General features: G+C 41.2%; 4 protein-coding genes across 4 annotated transcripts; 1 reads left to right on the forward strand and 3 right to left on the reverse strand.

Annotated features, from left to right (window-relative positions):
- Positions 1 to 6,380: 6,380 nt before the first annotated feature.
- On the reverse strand, positions 6,381 to 8,481 carry LOC112072507 (large ribosomal subunit protein P2). The gene is made up of 5 exons (XM_024139907.2): positions 8,391 to 8,481; positions 7,506 to 7,629; positions 7,240 to 7,288; positions 7,004 to 7,099; positions 6,381 to 6,498 (listed from the first exon to the last, which is right to left on the reverse strand). Exons 2-5 carry the CDS (start codon positions 7,626 to 7,628, stop codon positions 6,422 to 6,424), a joined length of 345 nt encoding a protein of 114 aa, XP_023995675.1. The 5' UTR covers position 7,629; positions 8,391 to 8,481; the 3' UTR covers positions 6,381 to 6,421.
- Positions 8,482 to 10,751: 2,270 nt separating this feature from the next.
- Positions 10,752 to 14,552, reverse strand: LOC111969473 (protein lin-7 homolog C). The gene is made up of 5 exons (XM_023995641.3): positions 14,419 to 14,552; positions 12,996 to 13,114; positions 12,405 to 12,476; positions 12,109 to 12,318; positions 10,752 to 11,572 (listed from the first exon to the last, which is right to left on the reverse strand). Exons 1-5 carry the CDS (start codon positions 14,453 to 14,455, stop codon positions 11,405 to 11,407), a joined length of 606 nt encoding a protein of 201 aa, XP_023851409.1. The 5' UTR covers positions 14,456 to 14,552; the 3' UTR covers positions 10,752 to 11,404.
- Positions 14,553 to 16,024: 1,472 nt separating this feature from the next.
- On the reverse strand, positions 16,025 to 19,045 carry LOC112072508 (neurotrophic factor BDNF precursor form). Its single transcript, XM_024139908.2, has 2 exons — positions 18,949 to 19,045; positions 16,025 to 17,514 (listed from the first exon to the last, which is right to left on the reverse strand). The coding sequence occupies exon 2, from the start codon at positions 17,491 to 17,493 to the stop codon at positions 16,684 to 16,686; it is 810 nt and encodes a 269-aa protein (XP_023995676.1). The 5' UTR covers positions 17,494 to 17,514; positions 18,949 to 19,045; the 3' UTR covers positions 16,025 to 16,683.
- A 2,410-nt stretch (positions 19,046 to 21,455) lies between these two features.
- On the forward strand, positions 21,456 to 25,424 carry LOC112072510 (tyrosine-protein kinase Fyn). The gene is made up of 3 exons (XM_024139910.2): positions 21,456 to 21,591; positions 21,671 to 21,802; positions 24,998 to 25,424. The coding sequence occupies exons 1-3, from the start codon at positions 21,468 to 21,470 to the stop codon at positions 25,204 to 25,206; spliced, it is 465 nt and encodes a 154-aa protein (XP_023995678.1). The 5' UTR covers positions 21,456 to 21,467; the 3' UTR covers positions 25,207 to 25,424.
- The last annotated feature ends 824 nt before the right edge of the window (positions 25,425 to 26,248 follow it).

Raw genomic sequence — 26,248 nt, forward strand, 5'->3', positions numbered from 1 at the left:
AATGCAACCGCTGTGTCAGATTTCAAAAAAACTTACGGAAAAAGAAACCCACTCTATAATCTGAGACGGCGCTCAAAAGTAAAACACCACAGCCGCAAAAAGTGGCGTCAACATAAACAAAGAAAATATATGATAAATATTCCCTTACCTTTGATGATCTACATCAAAAAGCACACCAGGAATCCCAGGTCCACAATAAATGTTTGTTTTGTTCGAAAAAACCGTTATTTATGTCCAAATACCTTCTTTGTTAGCGCGTCTGGTTTACATATCCAAATGCTAATTCTGGTCAGCGTTAATACGGACAAAAACTTCAAAAAGTTATATTACCGGTCGAAGAAACATTTCAAACTAAGTACACAATCAATCATTAGGATGTTTTTTAACATATGGCTTCAATAAAGTTCCAACCGAGTATTCCTTCTGTTTTCGTGAGCAATGGAACGTAAGTGACTTCACGAGGAAAAAGCATGATCAGAAAATGGCTGCTTGATGACGACACTGACTGATTCTGCTATCATTCTCTCCCACAACATCATAGAAGTCTCATTATTAATTCTATTGATGGTTGACATCTAGTGCAACCCCTAGGCAGATGCAACATCATTAATAGCTCAAGGGGATTTCTTTAGGTGAACCTTAGGTGAAACTCCCATCTGATTCTGGTTAATTTTATAATGAGCAGAAGCATAACAACAACTCTTGGTGGACTCTGGTGAATACATACAAGCTCAGTTCTTCGACTTTCTGTTTTGATTTAACTCAGATTTTGCCTGCCAATATGAGTTCTGTTAATCTCACAGACATAATTCAAAACAGTTTTAGAAACTTTAGAGTGTTTTCTATCCAATACTAATAATAATATGCAAATATTAGCAATTATTGACTGAGAAGCAGGCCGTTTGATAAGGCACCTTTCATCCAAGCTACTCAATACTGCCTCGCCTCCAGCCATAAGAAGTTTTAAGATATGTTTCTTTTGGACCATTTCAATTGAAAACAATCACAGTAAGGTACTTAATTGTTAGCCAGAAATGATTTGATATTGAGATAACGGCTGCATTGGACCTTTAAGATAATCATCTACCTCAGGAAACCCACTGAGGGTTAACTGTAAAAGTCTATACCCAGGATACCCATTAAGGGTGGTAACTATAGGAACATGGTAGCATTTATTACATCAGGGAGATTAGCAGTGTCAGCAGCCTATTTGCAACACATCTCGTTTTTGTATTTAGATTTTTGTATGCTTCACTTGCATTCAGTAGTCTATGAACACATGGTTATGAAGGCATAAATGTATGAAAGCGTATACTTATATTAAATGGACAAAAGGAACACCTATGTGAGAATACTATTCATTCACACAGGCCTCCTAATTGTCCCTAGAATTTCTAAGCAAACAGCCGGAGGCAGGGCTTCTCTATAGATCTCCATTTTTATGGAATGGTCTGTCTACCCATGTGAGAGACGCAGACTCGGTCTTCAACCTTTAAGTCTTTATTGAAGACTCATCTCTTCAGTAGGTCCTATGATTGAGTGTAGTCTGGCCCAGGAGTGGAAGGTGAACGGAAAGGCACAGGAGCAAGAACGCCCTTGCTGTCTCTGCCTGCCAGTTCCCCCCCTCCACTGGGATCTCTGCCTCTAACCCTATTACAGGGCTGATCACTGGCTTACTGGTGCTCTTCCATGCCGTCCCTAGGAGGGGTGCGTCACTTGATGGGTTGAGTCACTGACGTGGTCTTCCTGTCCTGGGTTGGCGCCCCCCCCTGGGTTGCCGTGGTAAGAGATCTTTTTGGGCGTATACTCGCGCCTTGTCTCAGGATGGTAAGTTGGTGGTTGAAGATACCCTTAGGTCGGTGTGCGCTAGGGTCAGTCTGTTAATCTGAGTATTATACCTGTCTTATTCCATGTCCGTGTGGAATTTAGAGTATTTGACGATCTGCTCTATTCTCTCTTTCTTTCTCTCGAGGACCTGAGCCCTAGGACCCATACCTCAGGACTACTGGCATTGATGACCCTCCTGTTGTCCCCAGTCCACCTGGCCATGCTGCGGCTCCAGATTTCAACTGTTCTGCCTGCCATGGGCAATGGAACCCTGACCTGTTTCACCGTGATTACTATTATTTGACCATGCTGGTCATTTATGAACATTGAACATCTTGGCCATGTTCTGTTATAATCTCCACCCGCACAGCCAGAAGAGGGACTGAACTACCCTCCTAGCCTGGTTCCTCTCTAGGTGCTTCCTAGGTTTAAGCCTTTCTAGGGAGTTTTTCCTAGCCACCGTGCTTCTACACATGCATTGCTTGCTGTTTGGGGTTTTAGGCTGGGTTTCTGTACAGCACTTTGATATATCAGCTGATGTAAAGAAGGGCTATATAAATACATTTGATTTGATTGACTACAGCTCAGCGTTCAACACCATAGTGCCCTCAAAGCTCATCACTAAGCTAAGGACCCTGGGACTAAACACCTCCCTCTGCAACTGGATCCTGGAATTCCTGACGGGCCACCCCCAGGTGGTAAGGGTAGGTAACAACACATCTGCCACGCTGATCCTCAACACGGGGGCACCTCAGGGGTGCGTACTTAGTCCCCTCCTGTACTCCCTGTTCACTCATGACCGCACAGCCAGGCACGACTCCAACACCATCATTAAGTTTGCTGATGACACAATGGTAGGCTTGATCACCAACAACGAGACAGCCTATAGGGAGGTCAGAGACCTGACCGTGTGGTGCAAGGACAACAACCTCTCCCTCAACGTGATCAAGACAAAGGAGATGATTGTGGACTACAGGAAAAAGAGGACCGAGCACGCCCCCATTCTCATCGACGGGGCTGCAGTGGAGCAGGTTGAGAGCTTCAAGTTCCTTGGGGTCCACATTAACCAACAAACTAACATGGTCCAAGCACACCAAGACAGTAGTGAAGAGGGCACGACAAAACCTATTCCCAGGAGACTGAAAAGATTTGGCATGGGTCCTCAGATCTTCAAAAGGTTTTGCAGCTGCACCAGAGAGCATCCAGACGGGTTGCATCATTGCCTGGTATGGCAACTGCTCGGGCCTCTGACCGCAAGGCACTACAGTGGGTAGTGCATACGGCACAGTACATCACCGGGGCCAAGCTTCCTGCCATCCAGGATCTCTATACCAGGCGGTGTCAGAGGAAGGCCCTAAAAATTGTCAGACTCCAGCCACCCTAGTCATAGACTGCTCTCTGTGCTACCGCATGGGAAGCAGTACTGGAGTGCCAAGTCTAGGTCCAAGAGGCTTCTTAACAGCTTCCACCCTCAAGCCATAAGACTCCTGAACACCTAATCAAATGGCTACCCAGACTATTTACATCCCCCCCCCCCTTCTACACTGCTGCTACTCTCTGATAGTATCTATGCATAGTCACTTTAATAACACTACCTATATGTACAGTCATGGCCAAAAGTTTTGAGAATGACACAAATATTAATTTCCACAAAGTTTGCTGCTTCATTGTCTTTAGATATTTTTGTCAGATGTTACTATGGAATACTGAAGTATAATTACAAGCATTTCATAAGTGTCAAAGGCTTTTGACAATAACATGAAGTTGATGCAAAGAGTCAATATTTGCAGTGTTGACACTTTTTCAAGACCTCTGCAATCTGCCCTGGCATGCTGTCAATTAACTTCTGGGCCACATCCTGACGGATGGCAGCCCATTCTTGCGTAATCAATGCTTGGAGTTTGTCAGAATTTGTGGGTTTTTGTTTGTTCACCCGCCTCTTGAGGATTGACCACAAGTTCTCAATGGGATTAAGGTCTGGGGAGTTTCCTGGCCATGGACCCAAAATATCGATGTTTTGTTCCCCGAGCCCCTTAGTTATTACTTTTGCCTTATAGCGAGGTGCTCCATTATGCTGGAAAAGGCATTGTTCGTCACCAAACTGATCCTGGATGGTTGGGAGAAGTTGCTCTCGGAGGATGATTTGGTACCATTCTTTATTCATGGCTGTGTTCTTAGGCAAAATTGTGAGTGAGCCCACTCCCTTGGCTGAGAAGCAACCCCACACAAGAATGGTCTCAGGATGCTTTACTGTTGGCATGACACAGGACTGATGGTAGCACTCACCTCGTCTTCTCCGGACAAGCATTTTTCCGGATGCCACAAACAATCGGAAAGGGGATTCATCAGAGAAAATGACTTTACCCCAGTCCTCAGCAGTCCAATCCCTGTACCTTTTGCAGAATATCAGTCTGTCCCTGATGTTTTTCCTAGAGAGAAGTGGCTTCTTTGCTGCCCTTCTTGACACCAGGCCATCCTCCAAAAGTCTTTGCCTCACTGTGCGTGCAGAAGCACTCAGACCTGCCTGCTGCCATTCCTGAGCAAGCGCTGTACTGGTGGTGCCCCGATCCCGCAGCTGAATCAACTTTAGGAGACGGTCCTGGCGCTTGCTGGACTTTCTTGGGCGCCCTGAAGCCTTCTTCACAACAATTGAACCGCTCTCCTTGAAGTTCTTGATCCGATAAATGGTTGATTTAGGTGCAATCTTACTGGCAGCAATATCCTTGCCTGTGAAGACCTTTTTGTGCAAAGCAATGATGACAGCACGTGTTTCCTTGCAGGTAACCATGTTTGACAGTGGAAGAACAATGATTCCAAGCACCACCCTCCTTTTGAAGCTTTCAATCTGTTAATCGAACTCAATTCGCATGACAGAGTGATCTCCAGCCTTGTCCTCGTCAACACTCACACCTGTGTTAACGAGAGAATCACTGACATGTCAGCTGGTCCTTTTGTGGTGTTTTTGGGGGGGGGATTTAGTTCATTTGCATGGCAGAGGGACTTTGCAATTAATTGCAATTCATCTGATCACTCTTCATAACATTATGGAGTATATGCAAATTGCCATCATACAAACTGAGGCAGCAGACCTTGTGAAAATTAATGTCATTCTCAACTTTTGGCCACGACTGTACTTATTACCTCGACACCGGTACCCACTGTATATAGCCCGGCTATTGTTATTTACTGCTTCTCTTTAATTTGTTATTCTCTTTTTTTTTTTTCCTTAACTGCATTGTTGGTTAAGGTCTTGTAAGTAAGCATTTCACTGTAAGGTCTACACATGTTGTATTCGGCACGTGACAAATAAAATGGGATTTGAAATGTGTGTACATAGTTCTGTCCTTGTGATGTACTTGTCTATTACTGTTATGTATTAGCCAGTCATTTTATGTGGACCTTAGGAAGAGTAGCTGCAGACTCATGAGCTCAACATTTCTTATAGTACCCATTCAAGACTTTCAGACGTGTCTAGTGAGACTGGGGTTGTTTCTGGACGGTGCCAGTAGCAGAAGGGTAAATGGCGCTATCTGCTGTTTTATCCATGAATTTAACCTTTTTCCTACTACCACACTAGTAACTCCCGAAAACATTGTCGTAGCAGTCAAATTAGTCAACAATCAATACCACCGTCACACACCTTGACTATAATTCCCAAAATAGAAGTAGATTTTAAGAAATGTACAGTAGCAAGCAAATGACTACTTGCACCTTCACCCCTACATGGCTGCACTGCAGCACCAAGTCCAAACATTGACTAAAGGTTGCTAACATTGCTCCTTATAGTCCAAGGACCTCACATGTTGTTTAAAGGCGATATGGCTCTGGAAGCCTAAAAAGCCAAATACTTCACCTAAACCAATTCTCAATTGTTGTACAATTCTAAACATAATCCGTACTTTCTTATCCTAAAATAATTTCACAAATGCAAAATACACTTGCTGTACAGTTAAGTTGCAGCCAATAGTATTTTTCCATTGACAACCCGTTTGTAGCATCCATTTACACACGTTAGGAGACGCAGATGGCCAATTAGCACAGGTAGTAAGTAGACTAACTTCAATTTCTGTTTTCCGTAAACACACGCTGTAACACGGAGATACTGCATGTTCGTGTGGGAACACGAATACTATACTGTACACAGTACTAGCTATTTAGATCACATAAGAAAACATGCAATCATCCACATAGTTATTATACTTCTAGCATAACATTTATTTTCAATGACACAGACCATCTTGGATTATTGCCTGAGCGCAACAGTGGGTCTCTCATTTAATCCTTTATTACATTTATCTAATTTGAAAGGTCCTTTTGCTTCCAAAACACTACCGCAAGTGATGCGTGTTAATGATCAAACTGAGCATCCATGGCTCTTACCAAAATCCCCCAGTACAGAAGACGCCCTCGTCCAATGACTTGTGTAATGTAATGGAACAGTCATCAAGGGCTATGCAGCACCCAACTGCTTCAGTGGCTGTGTCCAGATGGAAACAAAAAAAGTTTTCATTAAGCAAAACACCCAAAGAAGAAAATACACGGAATATTTAGCCTTTTCCTTTTTTACAAAGTTTATTTCAGATTTTGAACAAGTTTAGTCGAACAGGCCGAATCCCATGTCGTCATCAGATCCCTCTTCAGACTCCTCCTTCTCTTCCTTCTTCTCCTCAGCTGTAAAGAGATAAGTAATCAATTAACCATACAAATTGTCTGAAAACACAGCCAGCTCTAGTGAAAGTAATATAATAAACAGTTAACCAAAATAAACTACCCTTTATGTACTAGTAATGCGCTTATCAGCCATTTATCAATCCGAAACTGACCTGCTGTTTTTAAAATGGCCCCATTCTACCAGCCTTGATGTAATAAAAATAATGACCCCCACCAATTTAAAAAATCCATGCATTTAGCAATGAAACTGTTTTAATGCTGTTTGCATTGAGACTGTTTTGGTCTGTACTATAACATTTCCCATGTATTTAGTAAAGGCAAATAAGCTTTAGCTTGCCTGACCAAGTGCCACATCGATATTGAGCTGACCCACACATCAATATCTATAAATTTAACACCTCATAATATGGCATTACGCCCAGTTTGGCATGAAAAATGATGGACATCCAAAAGGTCAACTTGACAAGGATCTAGAACACTCATGTGGGCTCTGATGTATGCTCACCTGCAGCGGGGGCAGCTGCTCCAGCAGCAGCGGCTCCACCTGAGCTGGCCACTGCCACAGCACCACCTGCTGGCATACTGGCCAGTTTACCATAGCCTGTGAGAGAAATTACAGTTAACTGATTTAATTACAACTATATTGTTCTTAGTCCAGACTGACTATTTCAGGTTCTAATTTTAAGTAGATGTGTTCTCGTCAGTGACTTTTCATTATGCATTGACAGTTCTGCAACCCACCTTGGGCAATCACCTCTTCCACATTTTTGCCACCAAGTTCAGTGACAACCTGAAGGGGAAGAGAAAAAGGGGTCAGAAATTAGTGGCCCAGAGATTGCAAGCATGTTGTTTTCTGATATAACTCCACTTTCAAAACACACAAATCATGCATTTCCTTTACTCAACATTTTTTACATTTTACATTTAAGTCATTTAGCAGACGCTCTTATCCAGAGCGACTTACAAATTATACTGATATAAGGTAAAACATGTGATATTAAACATACTTTCTCCATGCGTGTCTTGTCAGCCTCAATGCCAACACTTTCCAGGATCTTCTTTATGTCAGCAGCCTGTGGGCTGGCATTACCACCAAGGGCAGAGAGTAGGTATGCAGCAACGTAACGCATTCTGCAATACAGATCATGATGCAGTTACAACAACAAAAAACAAGGCATTAAAAAAAATACCAATACAGTTATATTACTTTAGACAAATAAAAGTACACATGCGTCTCAAAGGGAACTTCGCAGTATAACCCTATAACATAGAAACAATGAAGACTTTTCCATGTCATACCCACAGAGCATCAAGTAGCTAGGCCTACAAACACCTATTATACATTTGTTTCAAGAGTGATATTTAGACACCTTCTCCATAATCTAAGTGAGAAAAAAATAGGTTGGTTGAGCATCTTTACCAAAGACTAGGACTCACTGCCTTACTCAAAACATCTGATTGATTAGCTAACTAGGTAACGTTAGCTAGATAACTGAGGTTAGCAAATTAGCTAGCTAGTCGAGCTTGCTAGCGCACTGTCCACAAAGTTCCAGTTGGTGAGTTTGTCACTGATAACTGTTATTTCTTCAATCAGAATATGAAGATGTGGCATTGAAAAACTCCCTCGCAAATAATTTTACCAATCAACTAGCTACAGTTTTGGGCCTTGTTTCTTTGAGGCAACAGTGAGAGCGAGTACACATGGTGACATGTCATGGCTGTTAGGTAGCAAGCGAACTGGCTAGCATGCTCCTCTCCAATACATTATTTGCTGTCCAATTTTAGGTTAAGGGTAAGACAAATATTTGAAGGGAATGCCTACGTTATGGTGCCGTGTTGGACTTATTTTCACAGGGTGTATATGTACTAAATTTCCTTTAGAAGACACTCACTTGACACGGAGAAAGCAGATGCGTGTTCACGACGAGATTTGCACAGGCGGAAAGGAAGTTCCAAAGCAGGGGGGAAACGGAAAAACGCTTGATGGGCGGGGAAATCGAATGAATTTTGATTGGAGGAGAAAATTCACAACAGGGTGCACTTGATTTGCAAGGCGAAGTGAGGAGATGGTCCGGAGGCCGGGCGGCGGCAACACAATGAAAAATTTCAGATTTTTTTTTTTTTAGGGAAACTGGAATCACTACATGGTGATAATGATACGCCCCATGTAAGTGATTGGGCCACTGTTCAGTCCAGCAAAGTGCCATTGACTCTCAGTGGTCAATAACTGGACGGACGGAGCTGGGACTGTGCTGTGACCTTAGAACAGACACCTAATTTGGACTACATTAGTACCAACATAGTGCCATACTCTATGAAATGGTACATAACCCTTACTATAGTACCATTCTTGCCTCTGGCAATATGACATAATATGGCATCTTCAAAAGTTATCAAACAAAAAATGTGGGTCTCCTAAACAAAAAGGATGTTAAAACTACACGTGTTAAAGGAATTACACAATATAATTTATGGTAGTATTATTTAAGTTGAGAATAAAAATAAGCAAATTAAAACATTTTTCATGGTATAATTTATTTTGTGCAGTTTTTGTAACACAATAAACAATACAAATCAACAGAATAAACTGAGAGCAGCACATTTTGTAAGTAGACCTAACAGTCCAGAACAAGCAAACATTCAATATGATATCAAATAGTTCTCATAAATGTTGCAAGTTTGGTCTTGGTACTCAAAACAAGAATATAACACGGTCAGAAAAGGAATACAAATAATTTCAGGATTTATTTCTCTCATGAAAATCCCTTGTAAAAAATTAAAATATCAAAAGAAAACACTTAGAAAAATATTCTATTGACCCTTCCAAAATATAAGAGGGTAGAAACCTGAGGGGTGTTTCACAAAGCTCTAGGAATTGGCAAGGTAACTGTCCTGAACATTCTGTTGAAACCATTCATGTCAGTCACAAGGACAACATTTCAGTAATCATACTAAGGGGCAAGCTGACATGTAACCAACTTGCTATGGGGTGCCAAATCTGTTAAGCCTTTGCTTAATTTACACATCTTTTTAAAAGAATGAATAGAACATAGAATAATTTGTTTATGAAGTGAAGAAAACTTTAGAGTGAAGGAAATACAAAATGTTTCATGATTTAGAAGAATACATTTTATTCAATTCAGCAAAAAAAACATTAAATCTAATTTTATCAATATAACTGGAATTGCACAGTACATTCACGAGTGACCATCATAAGATAAAATACAAACTATGCTATTCAGGTGAAAATTAACATAATATCTGGAATTTAAATCAAATTAAGTTCACATCTTAAAGGGATAGTTCACCCAAATGGGACATGTACCTAATTTTATAGCTCAACAAGTAGTTATTCGAACCTGTAAGTCAGCAACCAAAAATATGGCTTTGTTAACTCAACCACAGCTTAGCAACAGCATAGCAACGTTATTGGTCTTTATTATGAACTGTATTAATGAAGGTGGGTTTCACATACCAGTAGATTACATGCATGTTTTAATGCATGCCATTCAATGAGTTTACTCATGTTGAAAGATAGCAGGTAGCACCCTATTTCAAACAACCATGCTGGTGGTAGTGCAATACTGTCTTTTTCTCGTTTATACTTTCTGGAAACATCAGTTGATGTTGGACAACAATGGCATGTTTTTGTCGTTGCTGCGACAAGTTGGCCGACCTACTGTAAACCCACCTTGAATGAGTTGGCCACACCGTTGAAGTGTGAATAAAGCAAAGTAACTCAAAGAAATTAAAAACTAAAATTACCATGGGAAAGCAGCATTCTTGGGGAATCTCAAAATCCACTGACCCTGTTCGTGAAATACCCCTCTGGTTTCAAAAGGTTCTGACTTATTGCTCTTTTGAAATATTTAAAATGTCAGGTTTGCCTCAGGTCTCAAAATTGTATACTGTCCCCCCTTACAGTCATAAGGGGAAAAGGTTATCTGAATTTTAAAAGAGAGCACAGCATCTTAGAAAGCCTTCTCCCAGCCCACTGAAAACCTACGCATTTGAATAATCTAAATGATTCATGGGAAGCAAAAGCTAGAAGTTGCTGAATATTTTATGAGACAGCAAAATCTTTTTTTAAAGTTTGTAAGACAGTGAAAACATCAGCACGAGGTTAAAAATAAATTCAGAGAATGTATTATTTAATTCCTTAACAATTTAGAATTTAGAATACTAAACACAGATCTACCAAAACGATCACACCTGTTATTTTCAGGAGGAAAAAAACGAAACAGAGACAATGGTAAAACATAACAGTCTCCATTTAGCCTTCATATACTGGTAAACACAAAATGTCTATATCAATTTACACACAACACACAATTCCTTCAATAATATTTATTCTATACCGCTTATATCCCAAATGTATTCTATTACTACCAGTTTCTTCTCGCTCTCAAAAATAGCAGGTGTGACGTTTGCGTTCCTGCAAATGCTTGGTAAACATGGCATTGAAGTGTTGAATCATCTGAGCTTAGTTTTGTAATTTGAATGACAGTACAAGTTCAAATACATTTGTATTGCCCTGAGGCACTTTATAAAGGCTGTACTAAAATAAAAAAATACCACCTCTTCAATCAATGAACCTCTGTGGTGGGTCTCACAGGTCCTCAAACGGCATCCAATATGTCAGTCCAAAATGTAATGCATATGTAAAGCGTGAATGACCAACTACTTGTAGAAATATGATAAATCTAGTGTTTGCCTTGAGTCGTGGTGTGGAGGACAGTGTCAGAAGTTGAAGGGGTAGGTTGTAGAAAAGGTAGAAATATAATATATGTGGATACAAACTAAACGTAGTGTGCTAAGTTTTAGATGAAGGTTAAAATTGTGACTGGGACAAATGGCTGGAAGAGGGTAAAAGATAAGGGAATTGTGTGCCAGTGATGAAAAAACACTATTGGGGATAGCTGTTCTGTTGCCGGCGCTTTGCAGACCTCATCTTCTCAAAGCGGGATTCCATTTCCTCAAGGACTTTAGGAGTGTACCTGACCACCAGCTTCACAGTGCCCTGGGCAGCTTTGAGAAGCTCCACAGCTTTCTCATGGTGCTCCCCCTCCACACTCTGGAAAGAAAGAGATAAAAGGAGGATTAATTAAAATAACAAACAAAATTAGGTGACTGAATATGATAAATGTATATTGATAGTGGCCGTGTCCGAAATCTGGTTTGCCTGCTATTTACTTACACTGCATACTGTGTACTAATCATACTACTTAGAACGTTGGGTTTAGTAAAAACAAATGCAGTAAGCAAAATATAACAGCATACTAGGCTCATCCTACATCATCTAATGCGCAATTGCGTTGATTCCCTACATTCATTCATTTCGGTACAGCTCGTCTCCTCAGCTGTTTATCAACTGTTGTCAGACACACGTGGGCCTCGAAATACGATTTTCTTCCTCAAGCGTGCAGCAAATTCTACTAGATAAAAATCCAAAATGAGTAGGACATCCTGTAATTTTTAAAGCATACTCAATTTTCAAAATTTCACATACCACTACAACAACAAAGAAATCTGCCTTCCCAAAATGCCTACTATTTAGAACGCAGGTACGGGTATTCGGACACAGCCAGAGACTGCATAAACAACACGTACCACCCCATTGACAGAAAGAAGCTGGTCGCCTCTCTTGAGGCCCCCGTGGCGGTCGGCGATTCCCCCAGGAATGATGCGTGAGATGTAAATAGGAGAGTTCTGTTCCTTCCCTCCCATTATATTGAAGCCAAGTCCTTCCTCCGTCTTAGGCAGCTCCACCACGCGAGGGTGTGAGTGCCCCTCACTGGCCGCAAACGCTGCAACAGTGGCCTACAAGGCAAGAGAGAAAAAAGTTGTTAACCCAGAGTTGCCTACAGAGTTGTTGTTTAATATTGGTTGTTGTTGTTGTGACATACCTTGGCTGTGGCATTGGCCCTGACTTCAGGGCTACTATTAATGTCCACTGTCTCATACACATGTTCATACACCTAAGGAGTTGTTTAGAAAAGGCAGAAAGAAGGTTAGTCAAATGCAAACTGTTAAGCTAAATGACTTCCTTCAAAAAGTCTGGCATGTTAAAAATGGTAATCCTGGTAGTTCTTGCTGTCCAGGGTTCCAAGCTATTAATTAATCCTCAAACTGGATAGCTCATTTTATAATCACAACACTACATTGAAAATAATGCTTTATGATACACTGAAGGAATGACAAATCTTACATCAGAAGTCAACTAACTAGTCCATAGGCAGCAATCAAACATTTCATGTTTTATAGGCCTGTCTGTGTCAGCCCCATCTCACACAAGTACACAAATCAGAGCCTGGAGGTCCAGAGTACTGCTGGCTATTTTTTTCCACTCACCTGGTGCCCCAGGTCTGAATCAATCACACTGATTGGAGGGTGAGAATGAAAATCAGCAGTACTTCTGGCCTTCAGGTCCAGATTTGGCCAAATGAGTTGAATTTTGAAGGGTGTGATGGGCATTTAATGGCATAGTCTCAGCTCACCTCTCGCACAGCATTACAGAACTCGCTCTGCAAGACCCTTTGCAGTGCCTGCAGTTTCTGGGGTGGCACTTCCCCCGTCCTCTGGAGCTTGTCAAGCAATTCAATGGCTCGAGAAATGTCTGTGGGGAGAAAACATGGAGACCACCCACCGTCAGAGATCTTACCAATAATTTACATTGATTTAAAGACTTTGGTTTGGGAAATAATTGCTTGAGGCAGAGGATCTAACACTCCAGCACAAGAGTAATGGAGTCTGTTGGTTTTGATTTTGTAGATTGATGCAGTAAATCTGTCCATGCACAGGGTATTACAATACAGGCATAGCTGATCATTACCAAATCTTCATCACACTGCTTGTAAACACATGGTAGAATTCAACATAGTAACAGTCTGGGCTTTAGGGCGCAACATTTTCAAATTAACCTAGCAAGCTACTGAGCTACATACTAGACGCTGAACTTTTGTTTGGGTGCAACTGCTAACATTACTAGGAAGCTACAAACTACCAGTGGTGGAAAAAGTACCCATTTGTCATACTTGAGTAAAAGTAAAGATACCTTAATAGAAAACGACAAGTAAAAGTCACCCAGTAAAATAGTACTTGAGTAAAAGTCTAAAAGTATCTGGTTTTAACTATACTTAAGTATAAAAAGTAAATTGAATTGCTAAAATATACATATCAAAAGTAAAAGTATTAATAATTTCAAATGACTTACATTATGCAAACCAGATGACACAATTTTTGTATTTATGGATAGCCAGGGGCACACTACAACACTCACACTTACAAACAAAGCATTTGTGTTTAGTGAGTCCGCCAGATTAGAGGCAGTAGGGATGACCAGGGTATGTTCTCTTGATTTTGGGTATGTTCTCTTGAATTTGACCTTTTCCTGTCAAAATGCAACCAGTACTTTTGGGTGTCAGGGAAAATGTATGGGGTAAAAAGTACATTATTTTCTTTAGAAATGTAGTGAAGTAAAAAAATGTGGCAAAAATATGAATAGTAAAGTACAGATAGCCCCAAAAACGACTTAAAATACTTTAAAGTAGTACTTTAAAGTATTTGCACTTAAGTACCACTGCAAACTACCTACTACCAGCCTTGAGGATGGCTATCTTGTTAGCTAAATTAGCTAACCTTAGCTGGCTACAACATTAGCAACTCAGCCCATCTGTCTTTCTGAAAACTAAAGCGGATTATATTGGAATAATCTATTTTTCTTTCGACTTTTGAGAGATGATTGTACATGGGCTAGTTATTTCTAAATTAAATGACTTGCGCTAACGTTAGTTAGCTAACTAAATTAAATTCCAGATTAGCTACCGTTATCTAGCTAGCCATCTGTTAAACTTGTGTGTGTATTTTCACAATTTTAACTATTATTATTGATCAAGCAATCTGTGTAATTTGACGTTTTACCTCTTTCCAGTCGAACAGGTTCCCCCAAAGACGCCATAATAGCCTAAATCCGGCACTGTTCCGGAGAAATTATCAGGCTAGCAAAATATCCACTCGGCGATAAACAGATTTGAGCTGTATTGACGGGGATTGTTGTTGCGTCAAGGACACGCAATCCGCGCAATATACGGTCGATGTGCCAAATCCAAGATGGGGGAAAAACTGAGAAGTCATATATCACTGAAGTTTTGTTTGATATTTTAGAAAATGTGGTGTCCTAAATGTATAACCTGCAATATTTACAGCTTTTTAATGGTTATTTAAATTATAGATATTAATGTATAGTTATTAAAATGTTTTATCTGATCATTATTCATAACCCAAATTGAATTATTTGTAAATGTCTTCGTAAACCTACAATGTTGCTTCAATATGTTTAAAACCGTAATTTTGATCTCTGTCAGTGCTTGTATAATGTATGCATTTCTATTGACTAATTTCCACTTCTCACAGCAATAGGGCATTTGTTTTCTGAAAGCTGAAACACTACATAGGCCTATTACTCATTACTATCTATTAAACTGTGTTACCTTATCATAACGGCAAAACTGAGGACATAGACTGTTGACCCAATGTTTATGTTTTTGTTGTGATAGGAAACTTGTAAACACATTATGTAGGCCTATACTTTGGTAGGATACCTCAAATGATGTTTAGAAAAGTGATTTTTCTCTCATAAAATGCAATTTCATGAGTACTATAGATATATACAAGAATTGAAGTGCTATTTGTGTATGAAAATCTTACGGAATATACCTTGAATGCACTTTTATTGTTATATTTTATTATCACAATTAGGCATATTTTGGTATCCTTTGTGAGAGAATGTTGACCATCCATTTCTAGGCATGGGACACCTACCTGTGTCGATGGGATAGGGTTGAGATGGCCCATCCAAGGAATTCACCAGTCAAGGATCCTGTCTTCAGGGTTGAAAACTTTGAATGTACTCATCATTAAGCTCTCAGAGGCCATCAAGGATCAGTTTGTAGCCTAGGCTATACGACGTAGACTTATGGGCCTTCTATATGTTCTGATTCTTTGTGTTGTTGATTGAGTATATATTGAGGCTTTTATAACCAAGCTAATGCTGATGAAAATAAAATATATCTGGTCTATTTGTTTGTCTGTTTGTTTGTCTGTCTGTCTGCTATAGGAGGATGGGCTCATTGAAATGGCTGTAATGGTATAAATGGAACATAGCCAAACATGCGGTTTCCATATGTTTTGATACCATTCCATTTATTCCATTCCAGCCATTACAATGAGCCTGTCCTCCTCTAGCTCTTCCCACCAGCCTCKTCTGGTCTGCATGCATGCAGGCAGACAGGCAGGTACGTAGGTAGGTAGGATGGTAGGTATGCATGTAGGAAGGTAGGTATTTATGTATCTGTCTGCTGATCTGTCTGGCCYTCCATCCGTCCATGTTTTCCTCTAATGTTTATGCAGTGTAACTAGAAATGTAGGGTTCAAACTTTATTGACATTGGTTTTGTTTTTCAGTTGCCTATAGTCATTTTTATTTCTTCAAATATTTCAATTTAATATTGCAAACAACTTCACAACATACAAAATTAATTATATTAATCCAGAAACATATGTCAATGAATAAATTTTATATATATATATATATATTCTTATATTTTGTCCTCTGGTGGGGATAAAAAAATAAACAGCAAAGCTTTGACAACAGCACCTTGACATAGTATGTAATTCCAACATTACCTTGAGAAGTTTAGAACAGTAAACAGATAAAGTACTGAGGAGGAAACCCTTACTGTTGAGTATGTAAACGGAATGTTTTGGTCGGTATCATATCCTTTTTTCTTAGGTGGACAAATTCTCAATTCACAATTGAAGCAGCATGCAAGTTTTTTTTAATGGAACTCGTCCTCACCCTCTCCCTCATCCTCATCGCTCTTTTCCTTCTTTCTCAAATTCTTGGCAACGTAAACAAACCACAATGTCTTGAGGAATGTGATATAGTAATTTAAACTGGGCGCAAATGACTGATCAGATCTTTTTTTAATTGTTTACAAGGTCATGAATATGTTCAATAAATAGACTGTAGTATCACTTTTACTGTATAAACMTCATCTTTTTTTACATGCAGTCCATAAAATTTTCATTTGACGGAATAATTTACCCTGTTATGTATATATACAAATAGATATTTTCTCTTTACTCTCTTTTTTAAACTCTCAATAAAATCTATACATTATATACACTATCTTCCTCTTTTAATGGTCAATGTGCATACACATGATGTGTCTATCCTTATAAACCGCCAGCCAATCTTCTTTTTGCTATCCATGGTGAGCGCTCGCACGTAGGACTGGGTTGTCCTGCATTGGGAGTTATAATGCCTCTTGTCTATTCCACGGCAGCCCTCCTTTGTGTACCCCATAGGGTTACATTTGGTCTCATAAAAGTATTGCTTCAGTTGGCCATTGGGGACAGGGACCTTTTCCAGGACGGTAACGGTCTGCCCAGACATGTCTATTGCTGTCTTTTTGTCCACAGCTGTCACCCACTGGCTAATACTATCACACACACTCAGCTCTCCACGCCGCGACGGGTCAGAATGCCGCCGTACCCTCATGGACATGTTAGCGGCGTCCAGGTAGTTTTTGTATTCCTCCAGGAGAAAAAGCAGCGGTGGCTCTAAAGGCACTTGGTTGCTGATCATCACCCGCGATGCATACAGGTCGACATCCTTTGTCTCCGTGGTGACCACAGAGGAAGGACCCCCTCCTCCCTGGCCCTTGTCAGCCCCAGGCCCCAGCTGAGATGCTTCTCCTTCCACCTCCAAGAGCTCCTCAATCACCTGCTCAAACGTGTCTGTGAGCGAGGGCAGTCCCCCATGCTGGCCCGGCCCACCCCCGCTCTGTGGAGTCCCGTGGCCCTGGCCGACCGTCACTGCAGCACCCAAGTAGCCTTCCGTTCGGTGGCCCCTTATACCCGGGGCGTCTCTCATGGGAGCAGCTCTCATGCAACTGAAGTACGAAATAACCATAGTAAGGAACAGGATGGTCATCACTCTTCTAACCTGGTGGAACTAGAGAGAGAGAGAAAGAGAGAGCAGAGAGAAGGATGAGAGGGGAGAGAGAATGAAATGAAGTGCAATTCATATGTATATAATCTTATGTAGCTATATTATGTATTATATAATATATCAACAGTTTTCTTCAATTGAGTTATCAGAGTTGTGTGCTTATACAATATACTGTTTATAATACACTCATTATTACAGTATTCCATAATATCTCAAGGTTGGATCACAATCTAATTGTGTTCCTTTCAGTTATTACTAAGCACCATTAGATGATGCACGCCTACCATCTCCCCCCATTACTACCAAAGTATCAAATTTCTCCTCCAGCTGCAAAGAAAGCCAACAGTCTGACACCACCATGAGTGCCCACTACTACTTGGCCAACTTGCAAATAACAGTATAAGTAATTACCATACATTCTTGTGAATTCCATTTTTTCTGTTTCCTCATACAACGTTACAATATTTCCCACAAAGGCCCCAGAAGCAACATTAAGGGCTGCTGACACCAGCGTTTTCAACTGAGGCCAAGTTTTTTTAGACTGGGAGTGGATGTGGCTAGGCATCATGCTTTAAGTGTCAAAGCATTAGATTGCTAATTATCTCCTAATGGTCCATCCTATTATGAAGTGCAACCCAATATATCATTATTTTCTCTTCTTCAACAACAACAAACAACAACAATTTTTTAAACAATTATGTTAAACTAATAATGAAACTACAGTATGTCTTCATCATAACCATCATCATCACTATTATCATCATCATTATCTTTCTTATATTTGATGTTGTTATCCAAGGTTGGCATGTACTGTATCATAAACGCTATGTGGCCTGAATACTTTTTTTCAGTGTAGCTATAGAACAGGCAAGTTATATCATGTTTCCAATCCAATGCCATGTATTGTAGCCTAACACGTTTCATGTGTTATCCTGACTTCACACCACATTTCCCACAGGGTTAATAGAGACTTATTGATCGATTGATTGGTTGAATACATGAGTGTTTCTGACTAGGTTCAGATAAGTGACTGTTTATTTTATGTAATTTTGTAAAAGGCAACCAATATTTGTTGTAATATTACCATTAATATGCTAAACTTGATAGGGTCAAATTGGGAGCAGGATTTATTAAGGGACATAGAGATGTWTAAATAAAGGAATGCTGAGAGTGAGCAGTAGCGCTAGCAGAGACTGAGAGAGAGTCAGTAAAGTACTGGTTAGAAAAGTGAAGAGAGGTAATGTGCTTGCATCCTGACACACTCACGTACCCCTTCTATCAGATGCATACTCTGTACAGCTGCTCACATAAATTTGGTAAACAGACATTGCAAGGGAAAGAATGCCACAAGGGCCCAACAGAGCCAAAATATATCAATTATATCACACACACCCTCATCCTCACTCTTCACCCCTAGCTCACAATAGCATCTCTTACCTTAATGCCCTATGAGTCACAGCAATTCAACATATCCACGGACACTCCAGACCCAGAGTCAAACATATGAAAACAACCACATTATAAGAAACCTAGCTCTTGCTCTCCAGAGGGGTCTATTAAAAATAGCCACGCGCAGGCTTTGACTGCACTCTGCATGCCGCCCCTCCTTGTATCCCGACCTGAATGCAGGAATACGTTCCAAGCAGATCGCTCCCCCACCAGACATTGTGCGGACGGAAGGACCTTAGCAGAAGGAGGGGGCAGATCCCACCTAAAAAGCATTGTGTTCATTCTAATTGGGTCTGGGCCACGGCTGCGATTAGCCAACGCCACGGTGACTGCCATAGAGATATTGCATCTATAAATAGGCGTGCTGGGAGTCTCACAGTCTCGATTGAGAATATCACATCCTTCTCTTAATGAGCCGCTGAGTCCCCAAGCTCAGTGACGTGTTTCTCCAGAGTGTGAGTGTGTGTTAGAGGGAAGGGAGGGGATGGAGAGGAGAGGAAAGGAAGGCTTGGTTTGTACGTGTTTGCAGGGGGATGGGACATCTTTCCTCCTACCGAACAAGACAACCTTGGAGACAAAACATAAGCCAAGCAAACATAGATGAGCAGGAAATCATTCCAACATTTTCTCAATATTGAAATTTGTAAATAATTATTCATAAGAGGGTAATCCTTTATCATCCTATAAAGTGTTCCTGTGACCCCAGTAGTATCCTGTCATAATCCCGTCATTAGGGCTGCCCCAATGATCAAGGAAAACAAATTCATGGACTGGAAATCCCATCACACTGCTTATTGATACATGAACTGATTGGGGGTCCATCTTCATGTAGAAGATGCTGCAGCAGAGGTAGTAGTCCTTCTTCCCTGATGGATCGCTGGGGCTAAGTTGCGATAACAGGGGTGGGAGAGTCAGTGCAGGCGTCATTTCGCGGCATAACAACCACAGATGACGCTCTCCCCAAGGTCTCCATAGGGGACAGATGGAGGGGAGGTGTTTTGGGGGCAGTGCACTCATCAGTGTGCAATTGCCTGCCAGTCCTCTGGCCTCCTCACACCGGAACAACAAATAATTTATTTCTAACTTGGCTATTTCCTGTTTCCTCAGGAAAATCAATATGGCTTATGCTCTCAATCAACATCCTGTTAAAATGCAATCTACGCCGATGAATCCTTATATACGACTGATGGATGCCAGAATAACAGTACTCTCTGAGACCCTATTCTAATTCAAACCAAGTAAAAGTGATTCTCACCATGGCTGGTATGTTCTCATTTACTATATCAGATTGAGAATATCTTCAGCCTCTGAATTGGATTTTACGGTCCAATTTCTTTTTATCTCCAGGTAATCAGTACACTGATATTTAATTATCATGTACTGGATATGTACAGTATGGTGTGGAAGAGAACAATCAAACTTCCACACTCTATCCAGCCATAACATATTCCGTAAAATCAAAGATTTGCATTCATAGAAAATCAGTGTCCTTTACAGTGCATTTGGTCCATTCAGAACGTTCATAGATAAAAGTTGACGGATTTCCACGTAGGTGGCAGGCTTTTACGCGTGACACATTCAGTGAGCACGCTGTCTCAATTGTTGTGAGAGAGGCCGTGTCACGCTATGTTGGTGGTTTAGATGATTAGCTTGGTGCCTTGAAACACGTGTTTGCTCTTCGTGCAGGTGGGATTATAAGAAAGTATCTACCCCTGTTGCGCAGATGCCTGGAAGTGGATTCCCAAACACCACGCCGTGTTCTTACCATACCATGTACAAAAACTCTTAGGCACATATGACTTCACATTTCAGCTTACACTTAAGTTAAAGTCATGTATGTGGCAAAATGTCTGTGCATACATACAACTTTCCTTCTTTCAAAGACACATTGTTTCTCAAATTTGCTTGTCTTAACACTCCTGTTCTTTTCCAGGTGAAAAGTTACATTCGATGTTGTTCACTCTTGAAAAGCACTATTGTCAAAGTTAAGTTCAATAAGCAATGGAGGAGGAAAATACCCTTTCTCACTTATAGATCCCAGAGATCCCTTTACATCAAGCTTTGTTTTTGGCTACTGGCATCTCTCATCATAGACATCGTTTTCCTATCCAGTCCATTAAAATTCTCATGACCTGTGAGTTATTGGCTCCAATTAAACCTCCTCCTAAAAAATAGTGCTTCATTATTATGAGAAACTATATATATTTGGAAACATACTAGAGACTCTCATTCACAGATATATCAAATGTAATAGCCGCCATTATCCTTTCCCCAGTAATAGCGTTAAGGCAGAGGCAACCAAGAAACACGGTGGAAGCCTGGTTTTGAAGAGATCTGCCCTACCCCATCTGACACATTCGCAAATGCATCTTCAACACTGCGTGTACAATAGTCTGCAATTTTTAGCTGGTAGCTTTTCCTCCAGGCAACTCTGATATAAATAATGTAATGACCACTTAAAACAAGGACATGTTAGAGACTGTTGGAATATGTTNTATATAGAGCGAATGAACTACATCCATCGTGATCTGCGAGCGGCAAACATTCTGGTCGGGGAAAATCTGGTGTGCAAGATCGCTGACTTTGGTCTGGCCAGACTCATAGAGGACAATGAGTACACCGCCAGACAAGGTAAGAGAGAGTGTGACAACTCTTGATGAGAACAGGACTTCCTAAATACATTTGATTGACTGATTGATTGATTTTACAGGAGCCAAGTTTCCCATCAAGTGGACTGCTCCTGAAGCTGCTCTATACGGGCGTTTCACCATCAAGTCTGACGTGTGGAGCTTTGGTATCCTGCTCACTGAGCTCATCACAAAGGGACGCGTACCTTACCCAGGTAGGTGGTCGTTGTCTTACTCTCTCCCTTCTTTTTTCCAGACATAGGATACCGTGTGTTACGAAACATCTCTGTACAGTGGCAAGAAAAAGGATGTGAACCCTTTGGAATTACCTGGATTTCTGCATAAATKTGTCATAAAATTTGATCTGATCTTCATCTAAGTCACAACAATAGATAAACACAGTCTGCTTAAACTAATAACACACAAACAATGATACATKTTCATATCTTTATTGAACACACCGTGTAAACATTCACAGTGCAGGGTGGGAAAAATATGTGAACCCTTGAATTTAATAACTGGTTGACCCTCCTTTGGCAGCAATAACCTCAACCAAACATTTTTTTATAGTTGCGTATCAGACCTGCACAACGGTTAGGAGGAATTTTGGACCATTCCTCTTTACAAAACTGTTTCAGTTCAGCAATATTCTTGGGATGTCTGGTGTGAACCGCTCTCTTGAGGTCATGCCACAGCATCTCAAATCGGGTTGAGGTCAGGACTCTGACTGGGCCACTCCAGAAGGTGTATTTTCTTCTGTTGAAGCCATTCTGTTGTTGATTTACTTCTGTGTTTTGGGTCGTTGTCCTGTTGCATCACCCAACTTCTGTTGAGCTTCGATTTGCGGACAGATAGCCTAACATTCTCCTGCAAAATGTCTTGATAAACTTGGGAATTCCTTTTTCCCATAAGCTGTCCAGGCCCTGAGGCAGCAAAGCAGCCCCAAACCATGATGCTCCCTCCACCATACTTTACAGTTGGGATGAGGTTTTGATGTTGGTGTGCTGTGCCTTTTTTTCTCCACACACAGTGTTGTGTGTTCCTTCCAAACAACTCATCTGTAGTTTCATCTGTCCACAGAATATTTTGCCAGTAGCGCTGTGGAACATCCAGGTGCACTTTTGCAAACTTCAGACGTGTAACAATGTTTATTTTGGACAGCAGTGACATCACCGTGGTGTYCTCCCATGAACACCGTTCTTGTTTAGTGTTTTTTACATATTGTAGACTCGTCAACAGAGATGTTAGCATGTTCCAGAGATTTCTGTAAGTCTTTARCTGACACTCTAGGATTCTTCTTAACCTCATTGAGCATTCTGCGCTGTGCTCTTGCAGTCATCTTTGCAGGACGGCCACTCCTAGGGAGAGTAGCAACAGTGCTGAACTTTCTCCATTTATAGACAATTTGTCTTACCGTGGACTGATGAACATCAAGGCTTTTAGAGACGCTTTTGTAAACCTTTCCAGCTTYATGCAAGTCAACAATTCTTAACAATTCTTCTGAGATCTCTTTTGTTCGAGGCATGGTTCACATCAGGCAATGCTTCTTGTGAATAGCAAACTCAAATTTTGTGAGTGTTTTTTATAGGGCATGGCATCTCTAACCAACATCTCCAACCTCTTCTTATTGATTGGACTCCAGGTTAGCTGGCTCCTGACTCCAATTAGCTTTTGGAGAAGTCATTAGCCTAGTGGTTCACATACKTTTTCCAACCTACAGTCGTGGCCAAAAGTTTTGAGAATGACACAAATATTAATTTTCACAAAGTCTGCTGCCTCAGTTTGTATGATGGCAATTTGCATATACTCCAGAATGTAATGAAGAGTGATCATTTTTTGATCATGCAAATGAATCATACAAATGAACTGAATCCCCCAAAACCATTTCCACTGCATTTCAGCCCTGCCACAAAAGGACCAGCTGACACCATGTCAGTGATTCTCTCGTTAACACAGGTGTGAGTGTTGACAAGGACAAGGCTGGAGATCACTCTGTCATGCTGATTGAGTTCGAATAACAGACTGGAAGCTTCAAAAGGAGGGTGGTGCTTGGAATCATTGTTCTTCCTCTGTCAACCATGGTTACCTGCAAGGAAACACGTGCCGTCATCATTGCTTTGCAAAAAAAGTGCTTCACAGCCAAGGATATTGCCGCCAGTAAGATTGCACCTAAATCAACCATTTATCGGATCATCAAGAACTTCAAGGAGAGCGGTTCAATTGTTGTGAAGAAAGCTTCAGGGCGCCCAAGAAAGTCCAGCAAGCGCCAGGACCGTCTTCTAAAGTTGATTCAGCTGCTGGATCGTGGCACCACCAGTACAGAGCTTGCTCAGGAATGGCAGCAGGCAGGTGTGAGTGCATCTGCACGCACAGTGAGGTGAAGACCTTTGGAGGATGGCCTGGTGTCAAGAAGGGCAGCAAAGAAGCCACTTCTCTCCAGGAAAAACATCAGGGACAGACTGGTATTCTGCAAAAGGTACAGGGATTGGACTGCTGAGGACTGGGGTAAAGTCATTTTCTCTGATGAATCCCCTTTCCGATTGTTTGGGGCATCCGGCAAAAAGGCTTGTCCGGAGAAGACAAGGTGAGCGCTACCATCATGTGTGAGGTTGCTTCTCAGCCAAGGGAGTGGGCTCACTCACAATTCTGCCTAAGAACACAGCCATGAATAAAGAATGGTACCAACACATCCTCCGAGAGCATCTTCTCCCAACCATCCAGGAACAGTTTGGTGACGAACAATGCCTTTTCCAGCATGATGGAGCACCTTGCCATAAGGMAAAAGTGATAACTAAGTGGCTCGGGGAACAAAACATCGATATTTTGGGTCCATGGCCAGGAAACTCCCCAGACCTTAATCCCATTGAGAAATTGTGGTCAATCCTCAAGAGGCGGGTGGACAAACAAAAACCCACAAATTCTGACAAACTCCAAGCATTGATTATGCAAGAATGGGCTCCCATCAGTCAGGATGTGGCCCAGAAGTTAATTGACAGCATGCCAGGACAGATTGTAGAGGTCTTGAAAAAGAAGGGTCAACACTACAAATATTGACTCTTTGCATCAACTTCATGTAATTGTCAATAAAAGCTACACTTATGAAATGCTTGTAATTATACTTCAGTATTCCATAGTAACATCTGACAAAAATATCTAAAGATACTGAAGCAGCAAACTTTGTGAAAATTTATATTTGTGTCATTCTCAAAGTTTTGGCCACGACTGTACACTGTGAATGTTTAAATGATGTATTCAATATAGACAAGAAAAATTCAATAATTTGTGTGTTATTAATTTTATTACCAATTTATATAGAAATCCAGGTAATTCCAAAGGGTTCACATACTTTTTCTTGCCACTGTATGTCTCTTTCTGCCTCTCTACCACTCCCTCTCCCTCCTCTTCTCTAGGTATGAATAACCGCGAGGTCCTGGAGCAGGTGGAGAGAGGCTACAGGATGCCCTGTGCGGTGGGTTGTCCTGCCTCCCTCCATGAGCTGATGGTACAGTGCTGGCGGGGAGATGCGGACGAGAGACACACCTTTGAATACCTGCAGGGCTTCCTGGAAGACTACTTCACTGCTACTGAACCCCAGTACCAGCCTGGAGAGAACCTGTGACCACACGCACACATGCACACGCACACACGCACGCACACACACACACACACGCACACGCACGCACACGTACGTGCGTATACAGACACGAGTGTTCACAGACAGACACTCACTCACATAAATACAGACACACACACACACCGTTTTTGTAGGCTGTAGCGTGCCAGATTGTGCCTTAAATCTTTACTCAGTGTAATATGATGATGATGATGATGATGATGATGATGATGATGATGATGATGTCTTCACTTCCAATGCTTTTTACTCTTTAACCATCTTTCATGTCAAAGTGATATTTTTACTGTAACTTTTCATAAGTCTGTTGTTTTTTTGAGCTTCTGAATCTAGCGGGTAAATGCTGCCAGAGGCGACCCATGGTGGGCACGTGTCCCCTCAAAGAATGTGCCCTGTTTAAAAACATTTAAGAAATAAAATTATATATATATATATATATATATTGTTGTTGTTTCTCTGTAATACTACTAGCCACCTAGCAATTTTATGAAGTTAGCTTTAGTTAGCCCAGCTCTCCCAACCTCATAACTAACTACCAAGAAGCCATTACCAGACTATCAATCAAGTTAGAGTAGCTAGCTTGTCTGTCTCAGCTGGCATGCCTGCTGTCAAGGTTGGTAGACTTTAGAAAAGCAAGCAATAACTAAATGTATTGAATAAGACTCACATTCCTTTCAATCTTTTACCCAGATTTGAGCAGACATGCAGAGAAGAATTCTGCCAGTGTTTGCCGATGTTACAAATAGGCCTAGCTTGTGCATCATTATCACTAACTATCACTAGCTATCACTAGCTATCACTAACTAACAGGGAAGAAATCCGAGGGCGAGCACGGAGYGTGACTGGGCCAAGCTAGAGCAGCTTGTGAAGTTGCTGGAGCCGTTCACAATCCACACCGACTTCAAAACTGTCAGCCAGTCGCTGTCTGATGTGGTACCGTGTCGTCTCGACCTCGAGTCACACTTGCAGTCAACTACTGTTGCAAAACAGTTGGCACAGGTCCTCCTGAAGTCACTGCGCGAGCGCTTTG

Source organism: Salvelinus sp. IW2-2015, unplaced genomic scaffold, assembly GCF_002910315.2.
Source record: "Salvelinus sp. IW2-2015 unplaced genomic scaffold, ASM291031v2 Un_scaffold1947, whole genome shotgun sequence".
Classification (NCBI taxonomy): domain Eukaryota; kingdom Metazoa; phylum Chordata; class Actinopteri; order Salmoniformes; family Salmonidae; genus Salvelinus; species Salvelinus sp. IW2-2015.